Consider the following 17,868-nt stretch of genomic DNA (forward strand, 5'->3'; position numbering starts at 1 on the left):
CACTGCTAAAAGTTGTCTGACCGTGTCTACAAAATATAATCTACTAGCTGTACTACCCGGCTTTGCCCGGGACTTGGATTCACCACGCCCGCCGCATTTGTCTCCCCAGTGGCGATGTTCACACACCACAACAGTTACTCGTTTGATGCTGAGTCGACCTAGGGGAGGCCCAGGACTGGTAAAAATAATCGTCACCGGTAGTGGCCGTGAGCGGGAATCGAACTCGGGTCGCCGGGTTAGTAGCGCGGCGCGCTAACCACTACACTACAATGCGTTACGCTTCCGCACGTGCGGGTCACGTGACAGATGTGACGTCACAGTTCACTTGCCGTGCAAAAAATATATGCATTATTGAGCTCCCCCCCCCCCCAAAAAAAAACAAGTGTATTTTAATAATTTTTGCATGGTGTACAGTCGGGAAAATACCCACATGGAAAAGTTAAAAGTTTGTTGCATGTCGGGAAGTACGTTAAACATTTTGAACAGACACACATTCACAACTTTGCCTTTTATATATATGGAGATAATACATTTGCCCTCACCGAGTCTCATGACTCAGTGTCATGGCAGAGTCCTGCTTTGGGATATTTGGTCATTTGCATTTTAAGGAGTGTTCTGTGTGTGCAAAGAAACTGGAGCACCCAAGAGAAAATGCACCTTGCATACAATAGGAAAATACTCAAAAGGTCTGCACATTTGGATTTGCTGTACTACCATCTCCTGGTCACAATCTATGCGATCCACAATATTCAACTTCAAGTGCGCATTACAAGTGTGAGCAACCATGCCCAGCTCATAATTACAACCATAATTGTACAGAGCTACAGGTAAACATCTCTGAAATTCAGAGACGACAGCGCTCATGTTAGACAGCTACACACACGTTAAAACGTAACGTTTGTTTAACTTTCACCAAACGAAATGAGATTTAGAAGGGTCTTTCAGGCTGCATGGTCCTACATGGAAAGGAGATGACAGGCATGTAACAATTCATCGATAAAAATACGTTCTTACGCTCACGACACATGGTGTACACGTGAGCATCAGATATTCACGATGAACACAATGGATATGCTTATGTTGCATTTATCATAACACCACAAAGAAATAGAAAGTAATTATTTAAAAAAGACAGAGCAACAATAAGGAAATTCAAATGAGGCAAGAAAAAAAAACACTATTCTTGAATCACATCGCAATGCTGAGATGTGAAATTTTGTAGAATAGCTGGAAGGGTGAATCTTTAAATGTTATGTTACATAATCATTACTTTAATCTCAATCAGAGATCCTCACTGCCTTTCAGTGGTAGGGAGATACCAAGTCGACACCGTAGGGGGAGGGAAGGGTGCCCAAGTGAAGTGCATGGGGGCTTCAGAGGTAGCACACACTTGGGATGGTGCATTTGCATGTGCTCCTGCACCAGCTGCTGCACAGCCTGGCTCCAGGGCACCACCGCCTTGTACATGATCTGCAGCACTGCGTCAAAGATCAACTGTACACACAAAGCAAAAGTCATGCAATAGCTGTGGTAACATTGCATTATCATCATCAGCATCAGCAGCCATAATATATCAACTGCTGGATGAAGGTCACCCAAAAGCTGTCACACCATCTCACTCCATTTCCACAGTAGATTTAGAAAAAAAAATGTTACTTTTTAATTACAAATATATGACATTATACAGATGGCGGCATTACCATGTGCTGGGATTGCCACTTTTTTTTTTAATAAATGTTACATTCTTGAACAACCCACTATTATCATTCATGATACCAATTACACAACTGCACAGGCAGTGCAGACAGTAGTTACCGAACCATGCAACATGCTGCCAGACAAGAAGTAATAGTCACGTTTTATCCCACAGGCAGCTACCACTTCATCAGGTTTCAAGTACACATCTATATTTATATTGATAGGCTTTGCGATTAGAAGATGCACTCTGGAAATTCTGATATAAAACACAATATGAGCGCTACTCAGAACTGGCTACACAGCCTAATTGGAAATTTCACAGTGACCGCATGCTCGTTAATATCCATGAAGGCGTGTATGCGCATAGCATAATGTGCTTCCCCGAGAATATTAACGACAGTGCATTTAATTCAGTGGCAGTGGCCAATCCTTGAGGTGGCAAAATAAGGTACAATTACACAAAATAATCAATACTCTTTGGGTTTTTTTTCGGTAAAGTCACGTAGGTAAAAAATAAAATAAATGAAAACTCAATTAAAATACGACGTTTCGGGCGCAACACAAGCGTCCTTCTTCAGGTGGGGACAACGTAGCGAAAGTACAACCGCTTAAGTGTGTCTAAAAGATGGCTGTGAAGAAGGACGCTTGTGTTGCGCCCGAAACGTCGTGATTTCATTTAGTTGTTTTCATTTATTTTATTTTATTTTTTACCTACGTGACTTTACCGGAAAACAAAAGAGTATGAATCCTTGCAGTCACGAAAGCTTCAAATCTAGAAAGAAGAATCAAAGTGTACCAGTTTGATTGGCTACCTTGTTTGATTAACCTTTTCTTCATGTGCTTCATAATAACGGGGCGGCAACCGAGGTGGATCAACACGCGTTTGACTCGGCAACTCTTTGCTGCGACTTTCACGCAAAGGGGAGCCGAGTGGATACTCACATCAGTGTCGGACATGCAGGCCACCACGGCCATGGCCTTTGCCTCCCAAGCCGTCTCGAACAATGACATGGAGCGGCTGCTGCAGCGCTCCAGCAGGTCCTGGAAGCAGCACAGGCACAGACATCAGCGCCCCGTCTCACAACTCAAACGAGCCCGACCATCCCGGCTGTACAAATGATATGCACACTTTACAGTGGTTACGTCTGTCTGTTAAGATACTTATTTTGGGTTATAAAGCAGTATTTATTCAATATTGCGTAGACGTTATTTTCTCTGGTCCGTGCTCATAAAACAAGAAGCAATACAAAGGCTACCATTTAATATGCATTCCAAAAGTAACAAAAATCACATAACCTTGAGGGATTTAATAAAAGTGTAGTGGGTTCAACTGAGTTGCAGACGTACTTCTTGGCCATGACCACCTTCGAGAAACCTCTCGTCATTTCTCGATCCTTCCCGTCAGATCTTACCCTGACACGTGACCACCCCCAAGCCTCCACCTGGGGCCCTTGTGTAGATCTTATTGGTCACGTGACTTCCAGGGTCAACCAGTGCCATGGCCTAGGGTAACCTCATCCCATGGCTGACACTCTCACACTCCCTCCTGTAGGGGTCAGCAATGCACGCCACGCGTGGTGCCACTGCGTGCTATCCCAGCGCTCACCGAGCCCCCTCTAGGGCTGGTACTACACCCACCTACGGGGTGTCCACGATGACAATGCATCGCATGCCGTGCCTCGCTAGAGCCGGCATTACACAGTGACATACACGATGTCGCTACATACGTGATGTCCGCGATGTGAGTACATCGCACGCCGTGCCCCTCTAGGGCCGGCGCCACACAGTGACATCCGCGATGTCACTATACATGTATGAACAGATCTTGACTTAATTAATGTGCCCCTCCCACTTCGTTCTGATACCAGGACGCTTGGGCTATGCCCATTTTAAACCTTTAAAACAGCTTGCCTTTAGTGTCTTTCCCCCCACTTTTTCCACCTGATGACGGTCGCTTGTGTTGCAATCGAAACGTCGTAGTTTTTTTGGTTATTTTATTATTTTTTGAACCACTCTACGCGACTTTACCGAAAGACCCAAAGAATAAGTATGAACAGATCTTGGAGATCAGGTGTCAATCTCGAAAAAAGTGAAAATTCAAGACAGGGTTGACTAATCCCTATAAAAATCATCCTCCAGGAGTGACTAACATCCAAACATGTAAGGACGACGCATTGATTAATTGGAGACATGCTAAGAGATTCATGTTTCAGGAATTAATTTATGCACTAGAGACTCCCTATACCCCATGCGAACTTCTACCTCCAGCAGGTCGAGCGATTAGTAACATGTAAGCACGTAAGGATGCACCTATACATTGCCTAAAGTCAGTTTATTGACGAATACATCGATGTACGTATCGGGAGTGTAAGAATTGATTCACCATTACAACCCTACAAACTCCCTAATGCCCACGTGAACCACCAACCCCAGCGGGGCCACGCTCACCTTGATGTAGTGCACGAGCAGGCTGTCGTACGCCAGGCCACGCTCCTGCAGGTAGGGCCGTACCACGCGCTCCAACGTGGGCGCCACGAGCTGCGGCGCTGCCACTTGGTCGAGCATGCGGAAAACGATTGTCGTGCGCGTCTCCTGCATGCCGGGATCATCATGGTGCCGATGATTAAAAATCACGTATATGCACGAAAATAGTCATTTATGAAAGGTCTATTGTCCGAAGAGCTGTGCGACTCAATAATCAACTTGGCTGGTTTTGTCTCGGGTTAAGTCTCCAAGAACAACAAACCTTCATTAAAAAAAGTTTGGTTAATATTGGATTATCTTTAAGAGAGATGTCTTGGACACCTTGTTACAGATAGATGGACCGGCGGACAAAGGTAAAGCATGAACGCTTTCAACCTACGTTGGAAAGCATTGAAAGGTCAGAACCTGTCTGTGCAGATCTTTGGGTGTACCCTGCTACTCGTGGGAAATCTGTTGTATGGACGAAGCAACATGACGTAGACCTCAACTGACCCTCGTCATAAATTCACCACTCACCCGAATACTCGACAACCACCGGTCATGAATTCACCCGACCTTCACTCGCAAATATATTGGTGGGAAGTCTGTGAAGATTCAATGGGCTAGCCGAGAGCTAAGCTGTGACTCTCACCTTCTCGAAGTTGGAGAGAGAAAGAGGGCAGCTGTATTTGCGGTGCAGAGCGAGCAGCTCCTGGATGCTGTGAACCAGTGCCTGCAGCTGCTGTACTTCCTTGCACTCAAACTCGCTCTGAGCAGCAAAGAAAAAACAATGTGATGACTCATCCCACTGAGGGTAAGGCCTATTTCAGATAACAATAAACTCACACATGGCATATATCCCCTTATAACCACAGAGATTGTTGTGACAAGTGCTGTTAGCGAGTACTGTGCACAAGGGACCAGTACCAAGCCCGGCCGCCTGGTCTTTAATAGACTGTTGGGGAAAGTGACTTAAGGAGTACCGATGAAGGCCTATTAAGACACACACAGACAAAGAACCCACGTGTAACCTTCTCAGGCTGTTGGGTTAAGTCCTGTCAGAAAGCACATATAAAGGCTGGACACACACATACTCTAAGACACATATTAATGAAACATTCTTTGAGAAACAAAGACAAAGATTCCCTGTATTGCCTTAACAGACATTTGGGGCAAGTGTTGTTAGCGAGGACCTATGAAAGGCCGGCATGGCATACGAGGAGGTGGGTGGCCAGCACCACACCTGGCCGCCTGTGTCTCCCGAGTGGCGATGTTTACATGTCGCACCAGGTACTCATCTTAAGAAACACAAACACTGTGACACTCACACACCAAAACAACATACACACAGCACACACAAAGTAGCATGCCTGGGACAAGATGATCTGGGCAGAGAAGGGGTCCAGTTGTGTCGGCGATATCCCAGCTGTGAAGAAGACCTCTGCTATTTGAAGTCCGTTTTCTGGCCAATGTTGCTAGGTGGCAGAATAAAACGCGATGGATTTCAGGAAATTGTATAAACTGGCCAATACTGTGCAGAGGATGACACTGTACAACGTACAAGTAAAAGCATTAGGGTTAAACAATATGCAAGGAGCACTGTCGCAGTTCATTAAAACACGGGAGTAGCGTTTGCACTCGTAAAAATAATCCTGGCAAAATAAACAAAACGTTACACCATTTAAATTAATAACCAGTCAATTTAGGCAATTATATTTTCCTGGTAAAGATATAAGATAATTATAAAAGAGGCAAGCGGTAACGCTTTGCTATAATAAGCAATTACTGGGCATCGAAACTGCTGGCTTCCAGAAAGGAGATTAAGTGTTGCTCCTGATACACGCTTAAGAGCTATTTAATCAAGCTGGCTGTTGCCTCAAGGCTGCGTTGCGTACCTTCTCCGTCAGCTCCAGGCTACGAGCTCTCTGATCCAGCCACTTTGCCAGAATTTTCTGAACAGCAAACAACATGTCAACTCAAATTTAACATCACATTCATAACACTGTTAATGCCAAAAATACAAATACAACACGAATGCAGCAACGTGAAAATGTGTCCAATTAGCATTCATCAGAGGGAACCAGTCCCACCAGAGAGCCTAATAGTATTTATTAAGACATTTCCTCTCGCATGCTCGGGGGTGAAAGCTTGAGGGAGGGTGTTCAGAAACAAGCGACGTTATGGAAGAAGCCAAAGAGGCAGAAATATAAAGATGCTGCTTGACGACTTGAAGGATGGGGGAAGGGGGGGGGTGTAGCATGAATTTAAGAAAGCTCAAGGGTCTGACAGAATGAAGGCCGTTTGAGCCAACGACCTGCCTCTGGGCAAATTACTAATCAAAATTTCTCTAACACGCACACTACTCAAAATAACTGAAGAAAAATATCTTTCTTTCGTCATGTGTTTTCCAACAGGGACACATTGCACAAACAGTATATGTATGAGATCATAACAACAACAGGAAAAGCTACATATTTCAGCTAAAACTGCGACAAAGCAGCAGAGAACGTACGCCATTTTGCCAGTGTAAATTGTCCAATTAGATCTGCAAACCCCATGGTGACATAGGTGGAAACCCACCTGTCCGCCAGGAATACGCCTGCGCACACACGGCACGAGCAGGGTGGCGAGCCAAGGCAGCAGAGAGCACGAAGGCATCACACGGGGCACCGCCGCAAGCAGTTGCTTCAGCCGAACGCAGTCCAGCTCCTTCTCAAACTCCACCTGATTAGCAGACAGAAGATGGACAAAAACAGGCAGTCAGACAAACAAATACTCCGACAGGTGTACAGGCAGGTACAGTATAAAGTCAGGCATGCAGCAAGTCGGCAATAGACAGACAGATGCAACGACATACAGATGCATCACTTGTAAAACCTTCCAAGTCACCCAAGCTACTCGCCAATATTCCCTGACACAGGAGTCTGTCTTTGCTTGGTTTAAAGTGGTCAGTTGATCTGAACTCTATAAGTGGAATACTCTCAGTCTTGTGATGCAACAATTCATCGAGGACCTATATGAGCCGACTTGTATACAGTACTCTTTGTTTTTTTCGGTAAAGTCACGTAGGTTAAAATAAAACAAATACAGCAATTTTGCTGTGACGGTTTCACCTGAAGATGGAAGCTTGTGTTGCCTCCGAAACGTCGTGATTTAATTTATTTGTTTTCTTTAACCTACGTGACTTTACCGAAAAAACCAAAGAGTATGAATCCTTGCAGTCACGAAAGCTTCAAATCTAGAATTGTATACAGTACTTCATATCTGCTGTCGATGTTCTCGTGTACATGTTGCTTACCTTGGCTGGCACTCTGTTGTTGATCTCAACCACTGGCCATTATCCCTTTGAAGCAATAATATTCCCTGCCCAAGCCCACTGACTTTTCTTAACAGTCGATATGATGCGTCTAGCTTGTATGTGTTCTATGATCCATGTATTCCTCCTCCTCTCGGTGTAATTCTGGTAGGAATTCGCCTATAAAATGGATATGGAATATAGTATAAAATCTGACCTTAACTCGTTAATCTCCTGCACGAGAACATAAATTTTGCACCGATGTCAGCTGCTCAGGGACAGGCCAGTGGAATCTAAGCAGACATCATGACATCGGTGGTTTATAGAGACTGGTGCAACTGTCCTTCATGGTTACTAAATCATATTAGTATGGTGATGGGTTTGCGCAAGAGGCAGCCAGACTGATTGTCATATCCAGGATGGACATTGCCATTTACTCAATTTTAGGAAAATAACACTGCTTAAAATCATCAACTAAAATGCATACCATGGAATATTAATTTATTTGTATATTGTATTTACTGTGGACCTCCTCACAGGTGCGTTCCATCTTTTGGCTGCCATTAAGTTATCGGTGTCAACGAACCAGCAATGATGTCTACAGCCGAAGCCACTTGTGTATGTTCTCGAATCCAAGTGTTCCTTCTTGCTGTCTCTAAGTTTAATTCCAAACGTACAGCTCTCCATGCTTCTTTGTCGCACATTTGTTCATATTCTTTGTCGGTAAGTCATCCAGCAGTCAACAGGCCATGGTTGATTATAATGATGTTGTACTTAATGGGTTGGTATAAACCGTGCAACCACTAGACACTGCGGTTCACCACAAACTAAAAAATAATACCGAATAGAACCGAGACCTATAATTGTGATAATTCACCGAACCGTGATGGGCACGCGTAAATGCCCAAGAAACAAACCTGGTGTCGGAGCCAGATGAACTGGGCACTAGCAAGGTTCTGCTGCTCAAGCTGCTCCAACACTTGGGTGAAAAGATCGGTCAACTTGAATGAAAGCCACTGGGGCCCACTGCGAGTCAGTAAAAAAAAAACACACACACACAGGCTGGTCAGCACCATACTAATATATACAAGCAGATGACGCGAATATGTGTCGTAACATTTATCTCAATTGTGCTATCGGCATCCCATCGTGAGGACAAGGTCACAGAGCAGTGCCTCATCCTGTTTGCAGAAGAGTCCGTAGAAAGAGAAATGACAGAACTGCTTCTGAAATCTCATGAGACTGGAAATTCAAACGAGGGGCCACCGCTTTGTCCCCTACTCTGCTACACAGGGAAATGTTCATTATACATGACAGTCAAACTTATGTTGTCAATTCATGAGGCCGGAATTCAGCGAAATTATATGGAGAACCATATTTAAGGATTTACTTTGGTGTGCATTCATTAATGACTGGGCTGAAACCATCAACTCACGACACTTGAGATGCCAGTCTGAATCATGGGTGGCTGAAACCTGGATTTGAACCCAGGATTTAAGCAATGCCAGCTCAGCACTTTGTGACATCCGACCCACCTCATCACATTCATATCTTGACAAAACGGTTTAAATCTTTGCCCATTGTTGATCACAGAGACAGATGCTTTTTTCAAAAAACGTACTGCCACATGAATGGGAATCTAATGATGGGAATCACTTAAGAGTTTCTGAACTCATTAAATGTGTAGTAATGAATATGTAACAGTCCACAGTTTATATTTCACTCAGAGGGAGCCGTGGTGAGGCGGTTCGCCCACTGGGCTATGAACTCAATAACCCGAGTTTCATTCCTGGCCATGGCTCACTTCAGTGACGAGTGACATCTGAAACAATACTGCCCCCACCAATTCACCAACCTTCACAAAACCAGTGTGAAGTATGGCCGAACAACCGCCGTGACGGACACAGCGTTGGTAGGCCTTCGTCTAGCAGTGGATTAACAAAGCAATACTAATTTTGCTTGAGCCAATTTGTCTGTAAGAATGCAATGTGATCAGTTGCTTCCATGTGACCGGTTACAAAATTTCCTTTGGAGTCAAGGATTCTCTATGTTCAGTAAAAAATAAAAAGTCAAAATGACCTATCGTATGCAACGATATTTGCTATTTTCCAAACCTGAAATTATTTGCCCCGAATGCTCCGTGAAAAGTCATCAGTCTGTCCTGAACCTGTAAAACCTGCACGAAGGCAAATGGTTCAGAATTAATTGAGGGCTCAATTTCACCGGTGACGATTACATAGACGTGCAATGTTATTGTACTTTTATAACCGTTGTCGTATTCTTTACCTCTGTCATCAGCTCATTTTTCACCCAAGCACTGCCTTTTGTAATCTGTTGAGAGAAGAAGTAGACACATTCAAAAACCGCTAAAAGAAATGTATGAGTCCATTACATTTTTATTATACAATATTATTGCGGTATATATTGGACTACTATGCAATAGTTTTTGGAGCAAGAATGGATGCCTGTGTGTATATATATATTTAAAAAACATTACATTAAACTGATTTAAAAGGTTGAGAGAAGCAGCATTTGACGGAAATGTCCCTATGGCTATTCCACTTTTATTGTAAATTGCTTTGTTTGAATATGAATGTCAGTTCATATTAATATTGATCACCTGCCACAGTTATTTCAGCGAGAGCTACTGTTTCCCCTCGAGCCGTCCTACTTTTGAACCACCACATCTGTGGCAGTAAAGGGCTCTTGTGACGTATATCCACCACGTGAAGTATCCACCGCGACGATCGGAGCTCTCACCCTGCTCTTGCAGTAGCTGAGCACTTCCACAGCCACGTCGAAGCTTGGCCAGCAGGTGTCAAGGCAGTATCGCACCACAGCAGAGTCATCCTGCATCGAGTGAGAGATCATACGGGCTGACTAATCCGATTATACACACCCCATTTATTTCTAAAGACATGTTCGCCTGCACAGGTGAATGAGTATTGTTAAAGCGACGGCTGCAAGCTGACAGAGAGAATATATCGAATAAGTATATTCATATTGGTTTAGTGATACGTAACAGCTTTGATATAAAATGTTGGTATCTCTATAAGGTATCCATGTTATTTTAGTGGAGGAACTATAAATGGATCTCCCTGTAAGTTCACCAGGCTTTGTGCGTTAATGCCCGTCACCTGGATTTTCTCCAGCGTGGCCCGGGCCTGCTTGGCAAGCTGGGCCCGGTATTCGACGTTCTTGCTGCTAGGAGATACCAGGGTGAGCTCTTGCAGTAGGACGGTCACCTTCACATTATACACCACCTGACAGACGCAAGCAGTGTCAGCCGCGTTGTGACAATCCGATAGAGCGACACCTTGTTATCACCTTTACAATTTGACACAATGCATTATCTTTCCCGATACAAGCGTAACCATAACGTTTTCATGTCATCAACCCGCAATAAGCACTGCGGTGAAATATGGGGAAAGAAATCTAACAATATTTATTTACATTGAGCACTTCACATCAATTAAAGGTTTGTCTCAGAGCACTTCACATAAGATAAAATGTATATGAATGGCAAACAAATAGAATATTGAAAAGCAAGACTTTAATTAAAAAAATCCTCAGGACCCACACAGCATAGGGAGAGACTTCACACCGCAGTGGGATAGATATACTAATGGGAAGCACGATATAAATATGACGATCGACAAAACAGCTGCATGTGCACAAACCATTGCGTACCTCGACATCCAAGTGGAAATGAATTGCAAACTTTTCTGCCTCTTCAAACTGTTGCATGTACAGCAAGCGGCTCAGTCTATTAAAATAAAATAAAAATGTCATTTAAATAGCAAGCGGTTTTGTTGGAATGCGCTATTTTTACAACCATTCAGAAGCAAAGTGTGGACGCTGATAGGACCGCTCCCTAATGGTACTCGGCAACAGCAAAAGCTCATAACCGCAATCTGGGCTCGATTTAAATTTCAAGCCACATCATATGCGCCATAAAAAAAAGAATTCTGCTGTGCCTACAAAACCAATGTTAGAAATGCACATTTCATAATGTATATTGCTACGTAACAATAATTTCAGAGCGTAAAATTACAGCGTTGCAACTTTATATTAGGCCTATCAGATCATGTAGTAGTAGAACACGTGTCTCGACTACTCTATGATCCGATAGTGAGTATTAATTTACTACTACATGATCCGATAACGAGTACCAATTCGTGAGAAGTCAAAAGTGGTTGTCATATGGGTAAACTCACTCGTAAATGAGGAATTTCCAGTACTATCTCAGGACTGCAAAAAGGACATGAGCATTTCGATTTAAAGCTTTCGTGACTGCAGGGATTCATCTTCTTGGTTCTTTCGGTAAAGTCACGTAGAATGGAAATAATAAAATAAAAAAATTTAAATTACAAAAATAATTCTCATGACGTTTCGGCCACAACGCAAGCAGCCTTCTTCAGGTGAAGACCATTCTACGTGACTTTACCGAAAGAACCAAGAAGAGGACATGAGCATTTCACCATGCTCGCTTAAGCAGAGCGATATTTCATTTAGGTTATGTCCTATCGACCACAAAACGACCATGAAAACACATGTGAAACATGATTGATTATTCCACATCTACTATCCCTCAGGAATTGGTGTAAAAGAAAAATCCACACCACCGTCAAATAACGATAAACACCCCCCCAACCCCCCCCCCCCCAAATAACCATCAACTTGGGCTGCTCCATTCGGATCATTGTGGGTAACACAATGTGTTGGGGGCCTTGCTCAGAGTGGACCGCGCCATTTCCCACGGGGGAGTATCCGCGACGCTCACCACCAGGCTGGGTTTATTGCCGATGCGACTCACCGGTTCTCGGGAAGCGCCTCGGTCAGATGTCGCAGAACCAGCATGGAGACGGCGCCGTCTGGATGCCTTGATAGTTAAAGGATGCAAGAACTGTATTTTAACAAGTTAAGAAATGTGGATATTTTTCCAAAATGTATTTATATGAAGAAACATATAATGAAAAATATAGAAACCGACTGGTAGCAGAATGGACAAAATGTAGTTTCCTTTTCACTGGTTTGTGCTTTGGGCAACCTTTTAATTAATATGAACAGATTTCAATAGGATAAGTAGCTAATACAACTTTATCCTAACAATTCAGTTAATGATACCACCAAAAAATAGTGCCCCCCCTCCCCCCATATTTTTTAGTAGCTAATTTTAGCTATCCTGTTTATGAACCAAGTGTTCATAAACAGTTTTTATGGACACCAGAGCATAATGATCTGGCCCCAAACAATAGGCCTACAAATCTTTTGCCAACATCTGCAGTTGTAATGTAAAGAGGAAGAGACAAACCACCACTTTTGACAAGCAATACTTTAACCATTGCATTACACGGTACACATACCTGTCACAGTACAATTTATTTCAGGACATTTACACAAGTCTCATCAGCACCGGTCTTTGCAATGAATCAGAATATTTTGCACAAAGCCCAAAGTGACATTAACAGGTACCTGCTTCCTCCTTCGTACATGCCCTCCAGGAGGTAAATGGCTTCCTGCAGAACAGCAAAGTCGGTGTGAAAAACAAACCAAATGTGGCGTGGGTTTGCCAGCAAGGATACTTCAGTTTCCACTCATATACCAAATAATTCATGAAACGGTACTGGCCGAACATCCCAATGCAGGACCCTCCTGATAAAGAGTCCTGAGACTCGTTGAGGTTTTTCTGGTGAAATTATAGTTAAATTCTAATAGTATGCATCGGTATCACATAGTTGAGAGGACTTGCCTGTATACCCAGGAGCACTGAGTTTAGAACTTTTTTTTCACGGAGTTTCTATGCCCCCTCCCTTAGTCATGGTTTATTCTCTGTACTGGGCTCATGTTAAATTATATAAAAAAAAGAGGACTTGCCTGTGTGATAGCTGCCCGGGCCAGGAATGAGTGGTTGGTGACTTCAAGTGAGTACAGTTGCTCCATGGCCGGGAGGGAGAAGACCTGAAGAAACCTCACCTGACCATGCATAGCAACCACATGCAACACATTATAGTATTTCATATTAAAATGGCATTAAGTTGTCTTTTGTAAAAAAATCGGATCGATATTGTTAGTTGACAATAATATTAAAACGTTTTCTAAAACTAGATTGCTCTTGTGGTTTTTTGGCCACTAAACATACCATTATTCAATTATGTATGATCTTTCTGAACAGTTTGTATACATGTGATAAAAGACGAATGGGTGTGTAATTCTTCAAATCAGTTTTGTCTCCCTTTGTGAATAAAAACTGATTTAGGCATCATTCCATTGAGGTCATTCATATCTGTGTAAGCATGGAGTAAACGGATCCGCCAATTTTGATTTAACACCTTGTCCTGCTTGTTTTATCATTGCCCAGAAATACAAGACCAACACAAGAATGACCACTGATCAGTGCTCCTGCGATAACACTACTTACCTTTTCTTCACTCGGTGTTGTCATAATGACGAGTTTCACACTGAACAAAACAGAAGAAACAAAGCACAATTCTGATTTAAAGCTTTCGTGACTGCAGTGAGATTCATATTCTTGGTTATTTCGGTAAAGTCACGTAGATGGGAAAAATAAAATAATAATAAATATATAAAACAATACAAATTCTCAAATGTTCTTGCTGTGGATTTCACACCTGATGATGATTGCTTGTGTTGCAGTCGAAACGTCCTAATTTTTATTGTTTTATTATTTTATTATTTCCCTTCTACGTGACTTTACCGAAAGAACCAAAAATAGTAATATTCTTGACAAAAATAAATGGACATCTGACCATGAGCAAGTGTGTGTGGTGGAGGAGGGGGGGGAATAAAGATATGTAGTATGGGAGTAAGGGTTGGAGTAAAGGGGGAATGTGACTGGGACACAATTACATTCTTAACATTAACATCAACACCCAAATCTATATGGGCTATCGTTGTGGAACCAGGTCTAGACGATGTCTAGGGGGAAAAATCACTTGATACCATTAAAGAAGAATGTTTGGAACTTGGAATCACTCCCAGAAGTGGAGAGGCTAACCAGAAACAGACACACTTGAGAAGGTTGGCTGCGAGTTGGCTACCAGCGCAAACCGACTTGTCGCTATCAGCATGACACAAAACCAAAGTAAGTTGGGCAAGGAGCAGATGGTGAACGGATCGTTGCGTCACAGGATCATGAGAGGTGGCTGCGGTTTTGAGAGGCCTTCATCCAGCAGTGGATTGATTAAGGATGATTGATGATGGCAAGAAGCAAGAGAGGAATTCACAGTGGAGGCTGACCTGCTCATCTCAGCCGACTTGAGATCACCATCAGTCACGAGGCCAAAGTCCTGCACGGAGACGGGTGGCCATTGCCACACCAGCACCAGGCTACACACGTCCCACATGCTCAACGTATGCTGCACACAACCCAGGCAACGACAGAAAAACAACATTCACTGCTAAGTGGTAGTGAAGCTAATATTTTAGCAGTGCCACCATTTAACACGTAGGCTTTCGCGACCAAAATCATCCATAAGAGGTTTTGTTGGGTTAGATCGCGTGAATATATACATGTGTCGTTAATACCCGCCAATGTGACGAATTGGCATGTTCTGTTTACGTGACAACCCTAACTAGTTGGCTGTGTTGGGTGGTGGCGGGTTTTAATGACACATTTATATATTTATGTGATATAACCCAAAAAAAATGCTATTATGAGTGCCACCATTTTAGCAGTACCAGGCTAGGTACACACTGAGGTTCTGTGCAGTGAGAAATACTTGAGATCACAGAAAGAGAACCAAACTCAATTCCTGGCAATGAAACAGGTGTTAAGATGTTGAAACACCAACAAAAACAACTCTCTTGCATATGACTGGATGAACAGCAACTTACACATTTATGTCCAGATTATTCAGCCAGGAAATGGCTTAAATTGTCGTGTGGTAGCTTGCATTAAAGACTCTTACATTTTCAGAGTTCTCAATGTTTTATTATATGGTCAATGATCTTGTCGGTGTTCCCGTATAATGGGCTGTCTTTGTATTTCCAGTCGTGGAGGGTGGTGAGTGGATCTGGCATGAGACGTGCAGATTCAATTTAATGCGGACAATTGTGTGAGATAGATAAATGCAGGGGTTCTTTTAGTGGGATCAGAGATTAGGCACTTGTTTGCTGATATCATTTGGTAATTTATCCGAGGTGCTTCCACCGGAATTTACAAGACATCTCTTCGCTTAAGAACGAAGCTGGGTGTTTTTGGACTCCAGAATGTAATGGAATCCTGAATGTACGAACTATGTGTGATCGCATAAGACCACATGCAGATTTCTTTTTAAAAAATTATCTTGGTTTTTGGAATATGTTAATCCAAGCAGTCATGTTTGATGAAAGCACTTCACACCTTTTTACTGCCCCTCCCCACCCCAACAAATACCCAATTTAGGTTGAGATAATTAGTTTGGGGAGAACACCTGGTATGACATGAAAACCAATTGCCACCAATGTGTGGGCGGAAAGATCTTAAAATATACTCATTTAAAACACACATCAGTAACAGTGCGGCACATGTTAATATTTAGTTTCAAATTTAAAAAAATGCAGCTAGCATCCAACTGGTATTCGTGTTCTCAACATTAATGCATTTAATAAACATGCAGCAACAGGAAACACTTGTGCCTCTGAAACACATGAGACCTCAATTTTAAACCAAATACACCAGTTCACAGCTTCAACGCCCACAGTTCATACCAAATCAATTCTTCGACCTGAATGTCGAATTTCAGTCTTACATTCTTCTGTAAATTAAAATTCACACAAGAGAAATGGTTCTCAGGCATTGCTCATGAAGTGCAAGCCAACCAATTTATCCGCGAGAATAAAGTAACGTACGTTGTCGTCCAACGTGAAGATGAAGTTGTTGAATCCAAGGCACTTTTGGATGCCAGCACCTAAGCATTTGCAAAGGAAGGATAGAAAAGCAAAACATTAAAAGTGGCACACGCACAAAAAATATGCATGAAAAACCTACTGAAGATGCTCACGTGATGGCATATATTTTGAAATAACATCATATTACGGAAATTTAAATTTGCGTGCACACTTCCTCCTTTTGTGGCCTCAAATGCATTCACTTATTTAATTACAGTTAAACATTGGCAAATGGATACACTGAACATTTTATAAATGTTTTTCTTCCTCTTATGTCAGGTAAAACACAGCAGTTTCGAATTTCTTTCGTTTACACATCTGGTATCAATGCCACCTAGTGGAATCATTACAATCCATTGCTGAAAGGCTTCCTCCACGCTAAGTCGGTCGTGGGGGATATTTTGCCATACTTCACCACGTTGGTCAGTGCGGGTTGGTGAAGGGGCAGCTCAGGACTGCTTTAGAATCCACCCGCCTACTGTTAGCCATGGCTAAAAATCGAAACTTGTGTTGACGGGCTCTTAGAAAAATGCACCAACAACTGCGCCACTGTTACCCGCCACCTCGTGGGTGACTGGATGTTAAAAGAGGAATGTATGTGAAAAAAAAATCCTGCACATGGTTACCATTCATAAAATGTCCATCCACTGCCCTCTGCATGGAGGCTTGCTGTGTCGCAGTATGCAATTTCCACTCTGACAGCACCATGTCACCTTTGCCCTGCGTAGAAATTGTTTGGGAAATGAAGAGCAACAACTCCTTAGGTAAGTTAACAGGCAAGTGTCTGCCCCTGCACATAAATATAAGATTTTAGTTCAGCAGCCTCATCAGACTTCTAGACCTACGTGCTCCACCGTTTTAGGATAACCAATCTTTTCTATTAATATGCCAAGTAAGCCAATGCACACCGCATTCACCTGATAGTTGGTAATCACAGAATGCTGTACCATGGGGGGGGGGGGGTCGCGAGTACTGGAATTGAGAATCACTTTTCTGGACAAATGTTTTCCAGCAGTATTGGCTTTGGCATGAAAACTGATCAAAACTATTGGTTTACATGTCCCATAGTCTCATGGAATAAAATGCAACGTATTTATTTTTATGAAGAATAGACTCGATACTTATGAATGTATAATGCATAATCCTCCATGACAACGATTAATTAACTTTAATACAGTTCCAGGAACACGTAAGTAAATCACTCTGAAAGCATAATTTAAACATGTATAAAGGAGAAATGAATATCTTTAGCTTTTTTAATTACCGTGTACAAAGTAGATGAGCAAATAATAAACTATTACAGCATTCATTTAATTGGAGATTATACAACATCTAAAGTCGGTAATCTTATCAGGTACTATCTGTTTAAAAATGTCAACCAACATCTTAGATTGGACAAATTACCCAAGATGGGGTACTCCAACCAACAAATGTATTCAAGGTGTTCAGCCCTATCAAACGGTCAGAAAATCCAATCCAGGGTGATCAATTAAATACATTTCAATTTTAATAGGCACTCC

The 17,868-nt window shown here is 42.5% G+C and overlaps 1 protein-coding gene across 1 annotated transcript in view; it reads right to left on the reverse strand.

The window, feature by feature from the left end:
• Positions 1 to 17,868, reverse strand: part of KNTC1 (kinetochore associated 1) — a 70,814-nt gene that overhangs the window by 46,451 nt on the left and 6,495 nt on the right. The window contains exons 9-28 of the mRNA XM_078868404.1: positions 16,975 to 17,068; positions 16,310 to 16,368; positions 14,717 to 14,835; positions 13,878 to 13,917; positions 13,330 to 13,432; positions 12,932 to 12,971; positions 12,273 to 12,338; positions 11,147 to 11,222; positions 10,594 to 10,719; positions 10,217 to 10,306; positions 9,743 to 9,787; positions 9,571 to 9,632; positions 8,374 to 8,482; positions 6,742 to 6,885; positions 6,057 to 6,113; positions 5,532 to 5,636; positions 4,814 to 4,930; positions 4,147 to 4,290; positions 2,641 to 2,739; positions 1,391 to 1,494 (exon numbers count right to left, since the gene is read on the reverse strand). Coding sequence (XP_078724530.1) covers positions 1,391 to 1,494; positions 2,641 to 2,739; positions 4,147 to 4,290; positions 4,814 to 4,930; positions 5,532 to 5,636; positions 6,057 to 6,113; positions 6,742 to 6,885; positions 8,374 to 8,482; positions 9,571 to 9,632; positions 9,743 to 9,787; positions 10,217 to 10,306; positions 10,594 to 10,719; positions 11,147 to 11,222; positions 12,273 to 12,338; positions 12,932 to 12,971; positions 13,330 to 13,432; positions 13,878 to 13,917; positions 14,717 to 14,835; positions 16,310 to 16,368; positions 16,975 to 17,068 — 1,799 coding nt within the window. The remainder of the gene's footprint in view (positions 1 to 1,390; positions 1,495 to 2,640; positions 2,740 to 4,146; positions 4,291 to 4,813; positions 4,931 to 5,531; positions 5,637 to 6,056; positions 6,114 to 6,741; positions 6,886 to 8,373; positions 8,483 to 9,570; positions 9,633 to 9,742; positions 9,788 to 10,216; positions 10,307 to 10,593; positions 10,720 to 11,146; positions 11,223 to 12,272; positions 12,339 to 12,931; positions 12,972 to 13,329; positions 13,433 to 13,877; positions 13,918 to 14,716; positions 14,836 to 16,309; positions 16,369 to 16,974; positions 17,069 to 17,868) is intronic.

The sequence above is a fragment of the Lampetra fluviatilis genome, chromosome 25 (genome assembly GCF_964198595.1).
Source record: "Lampetra fluviatilis chromosome 25, kcLamFluv1.1, whole genome shotgun sequence".
NCBI classification, from domain to species: Eukaryota; Metazoa; Chordata; class Hyperoartia; order Petromyzontiformes; family Petromyzontidae; genus Lampetra; species Lampetra fluviatilis.